This window comes from Mustela nivalis (genome assembly GCF_964662115.1).
Source record: "Mustela nivalis genome assembly, chromosome: 18".
NCBI classification, from domain to species: domain Eukaryota; kingdom Metazoa; phylum Chordata; class Mammalia; order Carnivora; family Mustelidae; genus Mustela; species Mustela nivalis.
Genome location: NC_139037.1, coordinates 18396200 through 18408598, shown reverse-complemented (window position 1 = coordinate 18408598; position 12399 = coordinate 18396200). Strand labels below are relative to the sequence as shown.

Genomic DNA, 12399 nt, shown 5'->3' with positions numbered 1-12399 from the left:
TACATTGCCAGACTCAGTAGACCGGAACAGCTGCTTCACCGCAATCCTCGTCACCTCTTCTGGGTTTGCACAGGTGGGCGACGCCTGATCTTTCCAAGGAAGAAAGGCTACCTCCACCCCATTTCCCCAGTTTGCACTCATGGACACCAAGGCCCAGCTCACCTAAAGGGCTGGGAGATCGCCTTTTGAAGAACAGAGGTCTTCCCCAGGCCCTCTCTTCTCAGACCAGGGCTCTCCAGCTCCTGCCAAGGACGGGATGCTGGTTAAAGGCGCAAGACACGCCGGGTCCCGGCGATTCACCAGCTGCGAGATGGCGCCCCTCAAGTGCTGCAGCCCACGCAGCCCGCCCCCCCCCCCCGTCTGATAAAGGGCCCCACCACTGGCTCCCCATCCCTCCCATACTCCAGAATCCGGCGAGAGACCAGGGGGGATTCTCAAGTATAATCGGGGTTGGAAACTTCTGTGGGCTCCACACGCCGGACTACATGGTACGTGACAATTCTCTTTCTGCCACCAGGTACTGTGGGGACTGCAGCCGGGTCCGTTGCTCCTCACGAAGACCCGTTCCCGCCAGCTCAATCCACCCCCTCAAGTCAGCGGGAAGGGTAATAGCCGCGAGTCCCGCATCCCAGCCGGTGTGAGGGCGGAACCAGGCCTACCCGCGGCGGCCGACCTTCCACAGGAGGCCACAGCCTGGTTCCGGGGCGGGACCCAGGCAGGATCCGAACGCTCAGGGAGCAGAGGCCGTGACCTTTACCCTCAAGTCGCAGCGCGCTGTGTTTCCGCCCTTTCTCCCTCGCCGCCAGCCTACAGCGACGCTCGACTCGGTTTCCCGCCCAACGCGACGGGCCCACTTCCCTGGGGCGGGACTTCCTGCCACCCCGACCTCGCCGGAACCGGTGTTCCTCTGCAGACCGCCGCTCCCTGATGTTTCCAAAGCCGGTCCCGGGTGTGAAAAGGGTGGATGCAGTGTCTTTTAGGGGAGGAAAGTCACAACGTAAACGGGAAATCCCATGATCTGAGGGCTTGCAGTTTTTAGGGCTTTCTTTGCAAAGAGGGGCGTTGGCAACAGGGAGTCAGGAGAGCAGGCTCTGGGTGGATGAGGCTGGTTTAGGGACTGTGGCTGCAGAGTTAAGAGGCCATCTGAGCACCAAGCCTAATCTTATTCCTCTCTCCCAAGCTTCCTATCCTTGTTTTCTTGTAAAAAATATATTTGGGGCGCCTGGATGGCTCAGTCGTTGGGCGTCTGTCTACCTTCAGCTCGGGTCATGATCCCGAGGTTCTGGGATTGAGCCACACTACTCCACCCACCACCCACCCCCTACCCTCGTTGGGGCCTTGCTCAGCGGGAAGTGGGAGGCTTGCTTCTCCCTCTCCTACTCCCCCTGTTTGTGTTCCCTCTCTCACTCTGTGTCTGTCCAATAAATAAATAAAAATCTTTTTTAAAAAAAAACTCAAATATTTGTCTTTTCAAATAGTGATGGTCCTAAGAGGACCATAGCTAAAATCTACGCATGGCTAAAGTTCATTATTTAAGACTGTAAGGAAAAAAGAGCCTATTTTAAGCTGTTTCTAATGCAACATAAAAGAGGTTGTTTTTTTTAATGATTTTATTTATTTATTTGAGAGAGAGAGAGCATGAGAGGAGAGAGGTCAGCAGGAGAAGCAGACTCCCTGCTGAGCAGGGTGTCCGATGTGGGACTCGATCCCAGAACTCCAGGATCACGACCCGAACTGAAGGCAGTCGCTCAACAAACTGAGCCACCCAGGCGCCCCTAAAAGAGGATTTTTTAAAAAAAGATTTTTTATTTATTTGACAGCGATCACAAGTAGGCAGAGAATCAGGCAGAGAGAGGGGGAAACAGGCTCCTTGCTGAGCAGAGAGCTCGATGGGGGGGCTCGATCCCAGGACTCCAAGATTACAACCCGAATGCAGAGGCTTAAGCCACCGAGGCACCCAGGCGCCCCAAGAGATTTTTTTTTTTTTTTTAAGATTTTAAGTAATCTATATGGTGGGGCTTGAACCTATAATCCAGAGATGAAGAGTTGGATGCTCTACAGACTGAGCCAGCCAGGCACCCCGCAAGAGATTTTTATAAATAAGCTTGAATTAGCATGCCAGAAATAATGAACTCAATTAAAAGTGGATAGCTGGGCACGCCTGGGTGGCTCAGTGGGTTAAAACCTCTGCCTTCGGCTCAGTTCATGATCCCAGGGTGCTGGGATCGAGCCCTGCGTCAGGTTCTCTGCTCTGAGGGGAGTCTGCTTCCCTTCCTTTCTCTGCCTGCCTTTCTGCCTACTTGTGATCTCTGTCAAATAAATAAAAATCTTAAAAAAAAAAAAATGGATAGCTTTTATTCTCTAAGAAAACGACTGCTTCCTTTCCCCTTAGCCCACAAAGGAAAAGACTACATTATTACAAATGAGAAAAATGTTTATTAAGGAAATATTTAACAATCCTCCCTTAACAGAATTATACAGACTAGAGCACAACTTGAAGGCAATTACAGTTCAAATCATTAACACTACATAGGGTGCTTATTCTACAACTGGAAAGTTGCTGAAGTCTGTGACATGCCACTATAAATGTAAGTATTATTAAAAATTACAAATTGCTTAGTGATTATTTTGATAACCTCCTGAGCAGCAGCTCCTGCAAGGAAAAAGGAGAAAGGAAAAACTTTGAAAAAGGTAAATTTCAAGTTATATAAAAAATATTCAATTCTGTGAAGAAAACCTTTCCTTTCCAAAGGCAAAAGTGTTTAAAAATAAGCCAAAACAGGGATAGCTTACTGAATCACAACATCAAAATCAAGGACTGCAATTTTTTTTTTAACTATTATTACAGGAACTTGAAATGTTGTCCTATACATTCACACTTTGGGATATCATGCCACAATTTAAAAGAATGAAGTATTATGGTGGTTTTGAATGGTTGATATTTTAAGTAAAGTCAAAAGAGCAGTAAGGTTGATGGTAGTGCTTTTTAAAAAATACATATAGACAGAAAAGATTCTCAAAGACCACCCTTATATTTTACCCTGTGCCTACTTTACTTTAATAAGACAGGGATAATGGTATATTTGTTCTAAATACACCTGTAATTTGGAAACAACCTATACTAAACACCACCATGCTGCTATACTCAAACTGCAAATATATCAAAGCAGTTTGCTTTGATTAGTTACTCAAAACCTGTTACTGTGTAAGACTGTATAAGACTCAAAACTTGTTACTGTATAAGACTGTAGAAAAAGCAAAAAAACTACACAGAAAAAAATTCTTCACCTATTATAATATGAGGCTTCATCTTCCACAAACACTCATTGATTTAATAAAATGAGACTATTATATTATATTATTATTATATTACATACCAAATACTCTGGGCACTAGGGATAAAGAACAAAAGATATACATCCTTGACTTCATGGATCTTACTTTTTAGTAATAAGGGAGAGGTAATTTACAAATAAGTAAAACGTATAGTAAGTCAAATGACTCTAAGTGCTAAGGAGAAAAAGCAAGAAAGGGGGATATATATGAGTGCAAGAGGAGTGACTCAGTTTTAAACTGCGGAGTCAGAAATGGCCTCACACAGGGAAGATTAACACTTAAACAAAGACCTGAAAGAAACGGAATATAACAATGTCCCATAGAATACAGAACTCTCTTCAGCAGCACATATACTAAAATTGGAAAGAATACAGAACACATTATGGACTAACCTGAATGTCCTAAAAATTCATGTTAAATCCTTAATACCTAATGTGAGATAGTATTTGGAGACGAAGACGGGAGTCTTTGGGAGGTAAAGAGAGTCATGGGATAGGGCCCTCATGATGGGTTTAGTGCCCAGGTAGGTATCCCATCTGTCCTTCCCCTCCCTGAACAAAGAATGTTATATAATGGCACACAGCAAGAGAGTAGCTCCCTACAAGCCACAGACAGGCCTCACCAGAAACCAGATGCCCTGGCCCTGACCTTGGAGTTCAGGCCTCCAGGGCATTTTTATGAAAGAGATGCTAATTTTCATATGGCCTTGAAGAACAGGTAGATTTTAGACATGTAAGAAATAGGGAGATTTAAGGCAAATGGACCCTGAGGGTTAAGGATTGAAGGAGCAGGAAATAAAAGGGCATGTTTCTGGGAAAAGGAAATAACTAAAAAATAAACAAGGCCAGAAAGGCTGAATGGAACCAGAACATGGTGTGTTTTTAATGTCAAATCGAGGACTCTGCACTTGTTTTCTGAAGATTACTGTAGTATGCTTGTGTATACTGCCAGCGCATAGGGTCAGTTAAGTAAGAGACATGATCAGACCTGTGCTTTAGAAAAATGACTCTTCACTTTAAGATGGACAGCAGTGGGAGATGGAAAGCAGAGAGATAAGTAAAATAATCTAAACAACACAACATCCTATGTCAGTGACTTCCCTAGTTAAAACTGCTCAGAAAAAAAAACTTCCTAACTGTACTGTGTTACCAGAGATGCCAGTCTTCTTATCTATGGCATCTACAGAACTCACCCCCTAAGAATGCAGCAATGGTGTGTGGCTCAGCAGCTCCGTATCGGCAACTACAGAAAAAGATGGAGACATGAACTTAGATTAACCTTACAAGACAGGTATTATTTCTCCTATGCCCTAAAAAATACTCACAATTCATGGACATAGTCATCTTTCACCATTACAGATAATCCATATTCCTGAAGGAAGCCAGTGAGACAAGACTTCAGCTTTCCTATATCTTCTTCAACTTGGTAGTTAGATACCCCTAAAAAAAAACAATATGAATTAATTTCCATTAATAAAATTTAAAAACCAATGGCACCTACTATTCTAAATCCAGTTTTAGGTGTCCTAGTCAAAATAGTAAGGTATGATATTTACAACTATCACAAAGCTGTAACAATCAAAGAAACCATCTGAAGCCTATTAAAAATTCAAGTTTGATAAGTCTGCTTTGTTTACTGTTCTGTACCCAATATCTAGAAAACTATCTGACACATCCTTGGTGCTCAATAATTATTTGACAGAGAACTGAATGAATAAGAAAGTGATGTCCCATTTATACTCTGTATAAAAATTACGGTGCTTGGGATGCCTTGGTAGCTCAGTCATTAAGCATCCAACTCTTGATTTTGGCTCAGGTCATGATCTCAGGATCTTGAGATCAAGCTCCACATCAGGCTCTGCAATGGGCATGGTGCCTGCTTAAGATTCTCTTTCCCTATCCCTCTGCCCCTCCCACCCTACTAAAAAATTATGGTGCTTATAAAAATTATGGTGTTCATTTCCAGAAGATTAAATGACACAGAAGACATAAAGCTATAATAGGTAACATTTATTGAGCATTAGTAAATGCTGGACAGTGTTCCAAGTACCATATAAATTGAGTTAATCCTCATAACAACTCTATGAAGTAGGTACTATTATTATCTCCATTTATAGGTGAGAAAACTGAGGCACAGACACATGAAGTTTTTTGGCTGAGTTACTTAGCTCCTAAGTAGCAAAACTTGGATATGGGCCTCGGCAGTTCTTATGCTTATGATTTTATGATTATAGTATGTCTCCAAAAGCAAGCTATTATTACTACTGGAAGGAAGAACACAATTGCTGTAATATTCAAAAGTTACTAAAACAAATCATATTTTTTAGCCCTTCTGGTTTAAAAACCATCACTACTCTTTCTAATAATAATAATACCAAGCCTTTATTGAATACTTACAAGGTGCCATGTAGTGTGCTAAGTGATTTTCATACATCACATGCATAATCCTTAAATCCAAGAGTAGGTATATACACTATTATTGCCATTCCATAAGTGAGAAAAGACTTGGAAACAGTGACTCACCCATGATCAAGAGATAGTAATTGACAGAACTTAGATCTGAAGCTAGGTTCAACTCCAAAGCCTGTGCTCTATGTGATAGCTAGTCTCCCAAGATGGCTCCTCAATGAACCTTCCTTTGTGCCCTCACATAGTCCCCTCCCAGTCTTAATCTAAACTGGCCCTATGAAGCCAATAGAACATGGCATAAGTGATGCTGTATGACTTCTAAGGCTAACTCATAAAAAGCTTTGTATGTTCCACCTAGGTCTTTTGGAATGTTAACTGTGGGAAAGCCAGCCATCATGTAAGAAGTCTGCCCTAAGAATACAACACTAGGGCGCCTGGGTGGCTCAGTGGGTTAAACCGCTGCCTTCGGCTCAGGTCATGATCTCAGAGTCCTGGGATCGAGTCCCGCATCGGGCTCTCTGCTCAGCAGAGAGCCTGCTTCCCTCTCTCTCTCTCTCTGCCTGCCTCTCCATCTATTTGTGATTTCTCTCTGTCAAATAAATAAATAAAATCTTAAAAAAAAAAAAAAAAAAGAATACAACACTAAAAGGAAGCCCCAGTTAGCCATGGAGAGAGATGTCTGACCAACCGCCAAGCAATTCCCGGTGTTCAAACTAACATGCTAGTCATAGTGAAAATGTCTTCTTGGATGTCTAGCTCAGTCAAGCCTTCAGAATGATCCCAGCCCCAGGTGTCACACAACAACAAGAGTGCCCCCTCTCCCCAGCAAGAACTGCCTGAACCCAGCCAATCCACAAATTACAAGATAATAATTTATTGTTTTAAACTACTAAGTTTTGGGATGGTTTGTTATGCAGTAAACCAAAAATACAAGCTATCAAACAATACACATAAAGTAATACATATTTGGTGTTTATTCCTTTGTTTTCTTCTGGTACACTTGCTCATTAAGACTGTAACTCAGTAGGCATACTACATCAGTTGGGGCAGCAAGTTTTATGATACTCCTAAAATGTGCTGCTATGCAATAATACGGCACAATTAAAATTATCATCTTAATAAAAATATTCCAGGCAACTGAAGATCTTTGAGATTATGCCAATTCTCCAATTAACTACATTTACAGACCAAAAAAATAGATTCTGAGCAAAGAAATCCCTACATCTTCAGAGTTCTGAATTCAAGTCACTGGCATACTTCTTATAGCTTTCCCATTGCACTAAATTAAACTCAGTCTGAGTCTTAGAAGTAAACTATGGAACCTGACAGAAAAACAAGTTTTATTCTAGGGGCACCTGGGAGGCTCAGTCGGTTAAGTGTCCGACTCTTGATTTCAGCTCAGGGTTGTGAGACAGAGCCCTGAGTAGGGTTCTGTGATGAGCATGGAGCCTGATTAAGATTCTCTCTCTCCCATTCCCTCTGCTCCTTCCCACCAACTCTGCCAAAAAAAGAAAAAGTTTTATTCTATATGCATTCAACCAACATTTCCCTTTAATAGTTAAGAACCAACATTATTCATGGGGCACCTGAGTGGCTCAGTCGTTAGGTGTCGGCTTTTGTCTCATGATCCCAGCGTCCTGAGACTGAGCCCTGCATTGGGCTCCCTGCTTGGTGGGAAGCCTGCCTCTCCCTCTTCCACTCCCCTTGTTTATGTTCCCTCTCTTGCTATGTTTCTCTCTGTCAAATAAATTTCTAAAATCTTAAAAAAAACAACAAACCATTATTTGCAAATACTTACACTTAAAAAACAAATGGTATTTTCTCACTGACCTGAAGAAGGTATAAACTGCTTACAGTGTAAAATTCAAGCACCACTACTATAAACACCCCAAGAACACCCAAGAAACTTTAAGATTTAATTCAATTTAATTATTTATTCAAGACTTTATTGTATATGATAATAAGATTCTAGTCTTACCTGGATATCGACCATGTTGTTTATGAAATCTATCAACAGCCCGTAACATTAAATATAATACTATCTCATTATCTGGATTGTCCATGCTGGAAACTGAAAGGGAAAAACAATTCATATAACTTGGGTAATTCATTACATAAAAACAATGTAGAACTGAATTTACTATATACTCAAGCTTCAGGATACAAAGCAATTCTATCACAAAATTTAAATATTTTGTGACAATAAAATACAAAATGATAAATAATAGTAAAATAAAGGGAGAGGGAGATATTTTAAAAACCCTATGTTCTTAAGGACTATCAGCTACTCACATAATCCTTATTAATGTAGTAATGTTCTGACTTTAGCTCTTCTTCAACTCAGTAGTCTAAATATGATTTCATGTAGGGGCACCTGGATGGCTCAGTGGGTTAAAGCCTCTGCCTTTGGCTCAGGTCATGATCCCAGGGCGCTGGGATCAAGCCCCGAATCACGCTCTCTGCTCAGCAGGGAGCCTGCTTCCTCCTTTCTCTCTCTCTCTGCCTGCCTCTCTGCCTACTTGTGATCTCTGTCAAATAAATAATAAATAAAATCTTTAAAATAAATAAATAAGAATTCATGTATATACTAAGTTTTTATTTTGCAGTTATGACTATTTGGAAGTATGACTACTTATTGGTTTATAGAATAAAATTTACAGTACAATATTTACATTATCCTGTCAATTATCATATACTCACTACTATTAAAATATAAAATATTTATTTATATCTCTAAATTTAATTAAAATTAGTAACCTAGCATCAAAAGGTTATTATACTTACTTATTTCCTCTTTGTTAATTGTATCCAAGCCATATTCTTCAGCTAAGGATCGACATCTTACCACTCGAAGAAATGCAGAATTGGTGCCTGAAAACAAGAAAGACATTATGGAAGAAAACAGTTAAGACATGAATATTCCAAATCACAAGTCACTCTAAGAACAGGGAATTCTGTGTATACTCTTTACAGACATGGAAATCCGAAGAAATAGCTCTTTGGCTTGAATGGTTAGCAGAGAAGGCACTAGAGCACAAATCAACTGAAATTCATATCCCTAGCAGTACAACCAGCTCAACATTGAGTAAGAAGGTGATGGCAAATCTCTGAGCTTGCTTTCATTTGTAAAATGGGGATATTACACCTTTGAAAGCTGTTCTGTGGATCAAATGTGCAAGTGTAGCAAGTGCATACCTAGCACAATGCCTTTTAAGCTCAGTGAATAGTTGTTTTTCTCATTATTAAGGATAAGTAGTCCTAATGGAGAGCATTATATATATTGTACACTTAAATATGTAAAACTTTATTTTTTAATCAATTTTTTAAAGATTTTATTTGTTTATTTGACAGAGACAGAGATGACAAGTAGGCAGAGAGACAGGCAGAGAAAGAGAGGAGAAGCAGGCTCCCTGCTGTGCGGGGCTCAATGCCAGGACCTTGAGATCATGACCTGAGCTGAAGGCAGAGGCTTTAACCTACTGAGCCACCCAGGCGCCCCTCTAAAACTTGCTTTAAAAAAACCTTTGTATTATGGAAATTTTCAAACATACCCCAAAGTAGAGAGAACAGAATTAACTGTCAAGTACTGAACATCCAGCTTCTAATTTTGTATCATATAAGCTAGTAGAGCAAACACAAATGCAGAAACAAGGTGCAAGATTGGTAGTGAAACAAAACATTAAAACTAAGCCTCAACAAGCACAATGGAAGAGTCATTAAAGGGAAAACATGGATAAATATACTTTTTAAGGCTGGGGAACATACAAAATAAAGACTTTTGCAGAAGCTAAGAGCAATAGCTACAGGGAAAAATTGTCAGCACATAAAAGAAATTTTATTATTCTTAAACTTACTCTTAGTTTTTTCTTTTCTTTCTTTTTTTTTTTTAAGATTTTATTTATTTATTTGAGAGAGAGAGAGCACAGACAGAGAAGTAGAAAGCACAGAGGGAGAAGCAGACTCCCCACTGAGCAGGGAGCCCAACAGACTTGGGGCCTGATCCCAGGACCCCAGAACTCTGGGATCAGGACATGGGCCAAAGGCTGATGCTTAACCAACTGAGCCAGGTGTCCCTCTTAAACTAATTTTTTTTTTTAAAGACTTTATTTATTTATTTGACAGACAGAGATCACAAGTAGGCAGAGAAGCGGGCAGAGAGAGAGGAAGAAGCAGGCTCCCCATGGAGCAGAGAGCCCGATGTGGGGCTCGATCCCAGGACCCTGGGATTATGACCTGAGCCAAAGGCAGAGGCTTTAACCCACTGAGGCACCCAGGTGCCCCTTAAACTAATTCTTAAATAAAAGAAAATGCTTTGGGCCTCCTGAGGAGTTATCAAGATCCTAGGAACTGACCCACTCTAAAACTGGATGGCAAAATTCTTAATTCATCAGTCATTTAACACAAACCAAAGTATTTGTTTTTGTTTTTTTTTAAGATTTTATTTATTTGACAGAGATCACAAGAAGGCAAAGAGGCAGGCAGAGAGAAAGGGGGAAGCAGGCTCCCTGCCGAGCAGAGAGCCCAATGCGGGCTCGATCCTAGGACCCTGAGATCACGACCTGAGCTGAAGGCAGAGGCCCAACGCAATGAGCCACCCAGGCACCCCAAATCAAAGTTGAAACAGTACTGTCAATGCACACGTGACTCAAGACTTCACGTCCAAAGTCCTCAGATAAAACTTTCCCAATTTATTTAAAAGTAATAAGCTGAAAATAATTCCGTATTAATGACAATTTTCAATTGACCTTTCTGTCTTTTCAGCACTACTATAGACAGATGTGCTCTATCTGTGACCCACTCTTAAAACACACTCTCCTTTTATTATATGATGAGGCAAAAAAACACCAACTCTTAGTAATTCTTATCTATACCACTGAGACCATGGAAAAATTTTAATTTCAGCCATTTAAAATTCCTGAAAACATTTTAATCAAACAAATAAGGAAATTAATTCAAGGGGACTTACAGAGTAATTTTAATTCTTTCTCTGAAATGGACTCTGGTGCCTGTAAAGAGAGAAACGCAGGTTTTGCTCCAGTATAAAAGAGGAGATGAACACAGACTGCAGCACAAAGCCAATCACTGGGAGAGGAAAGGCTTTCCCCAAGCGCTGCAAGAGTTCTGTAAAAACATCTTGTTTCCTTAGTCAAGGCCTTTTTCATTAGGCGCCTAAGTGAGTGATCCTTCTAAAGAGTCCTCAAACCAGTGCCACACCCTCTATGTCTAAACCTTTTTGGCTCCCAGAGTTACACAATCAGGCCAAATGGAGCGGTACTGTCCACAAAAGCACAATGACTGTCCACAAAAGCACAATGCGCTCAGCTCAGAAGCTTACCTGGCCGATAGACTGCAACAGTTTGGCAACATGATTACCCACGGCAGCAGCATCTTTCTTTGCTTTTTCACGGTAACTGGAAAAAAACAAACATCTGTTTTAATAATTTTTAAAGTTAGCAAAATTTAAGTATCACCATGAAGCAAATTTCTTTCCTTTTCATGAAAAAATACTGGTTTGGTAAGACACAAAATGTGAAAATGCCATGGAAATGCTACCAGCAGTAGCTGTTAGTGGCTGGGAATCTCCCCAGTGTTGGTGATGGACTTCTGGAATCTGCTAATGCCCAAGCTCCCTCTATAGTAACAGCAACTTAAAAACTACCCTCCTAGAAGGATCTATGAGCCATGCTTCTGGGAGGACCTGACTACATACGTTACTGAAGAACATGATGTATCTCCTTGAAGTTAAATCCAAAGAAAGTTAAATACTTCAAAACTGTCTATCTACAGGGGCATCTGGGTGGCTCAGTTGGTTAAGCCTCTGCCTGTGGCTCAGGTCGTGATCCCGGGGTCTCAGGATCAAGCCCCACGTGGGGCTCCCTGCTCAGTGGGGAACCTGCTTCTCCCTTTCTCTCTGCCTACTGCTCCCGATTGTGCTCTCTCTGTCAAATAAATAAATAAAATCTTTAAAAAGAAAAAAACTATTTACAAATTCATGTAAAACCTTTAAGTCTATTTATCCTTTCATTCTCTAAAGATGATCTGTGTTAAGCTGACTACCTTCAATGTGAGGTCATACTTCAGTCTATCCTCAACTGACTTTTCCCAAGTTTTAAATAGTTGAAATCATAGCTAGGCTAACAAAGATGTGTTAGACAGTGGCTGAGGTGAAAAGTGCAATATCTAGAGAACAGAGATCTTCTGTGTGACATCCTTTGGTCCTTGGGGAACTCAAGCCAGCGGCCCTGAATTCATCAGCAACATGCCTAAACTACATAAGGGTAATTAATATCCACTGAGACCTATACGTGGGACAGTCTATCTGGGTTCAAACTAGTGATACCTAGAGAGCTGGTGTTCATCTACAGTAGCAAACTCTTTAAATTATGAAACATTACGATAAAAAATTCATCAAACTAAGACTTCAAGTTTTAAGTTACAGATAAAAGTTCCTATAGGGCCACAGCTAAGAGTGTAGAGCTGGGCGGCATCTGACTCTTGGTTTCAGCTCAGGTCATGATATCAGGGTCATGAGATTGAGCCCTGCATTGAGCCCTACCTCCGCCTCTGCAGTGGGGAGTATGTTCCAGGTTCTCTCTCTCCCTCACCCTCTGCCCCTACCCTCCTCATTCACTCTCTCTCCCTAAAAATAATAATC

The 12399-nt window shown here is 41.0% G+C and overlaps 2 protein-coding genes across 12 annotated transcripts in view; both read right to left on the bottom strand.

Moving 5' to 3' along the window:
• The window catches only part of TERB1 (telomere repeat binding bouquet formation protein 1), a 47079-nt gene extending 46111 nt beyond the window's left edge, over nt 1-968 (bottom strand). For 7 of the 11 annotated variants that reach the window (XM_082711959.1, XM_082711967.1, XM_082711968.1 and 4 more), the window contains exons 1-2: nt 660-717; nt 163-242 (exon numbers count right to left, since the gene is read on the bottom strand). The gene's annotated coding sequence lies outside the window, so the exon portion shown is untranslated. The other 4 variants (XM_082711964.1, XM_082711963.1, XM_082711965.1 and 1 more) reach the window with 4 other exon arrangements.
• A 1448-nt stretch (nt 969-2416) lies between these two features.
• The window catches only part of NAE1 (NEDD8 activating enzyme E1 subunit 1), a 28685-nt gene continuing 18702 nt past the window's right edge, over nt 2417-12399 (bottom strand). Inside the window, exons 14-20 of the mRNA XM_082711975.1 lie at nt 11080-11155; nt 10711-10750; nt 8529-8615; nt 7723-7815; nt 4661-4775; nt 4529-4578; nt 2417-2653 (exon numbers count right to left, since the gene is read on the bottom strand). Coding sequence (XP_082568101.1) covers nt 2544-2653; nt 4529-4578; nt 4661-4775; nt 7723-7815; nt 8529-8615; nt 10711-10750; nt 11080-11155 — 571 coding nt within the window. The 3' untranslated portion in view covers nt 2417-2543. The remainder of the gene's footprint in view (nt 2654-4528; nt 4579-4660; nt 4776-7722; nt 7816-8528; nt 8616-10710; nt 10751-11079; nt 11156-12399) is intronic.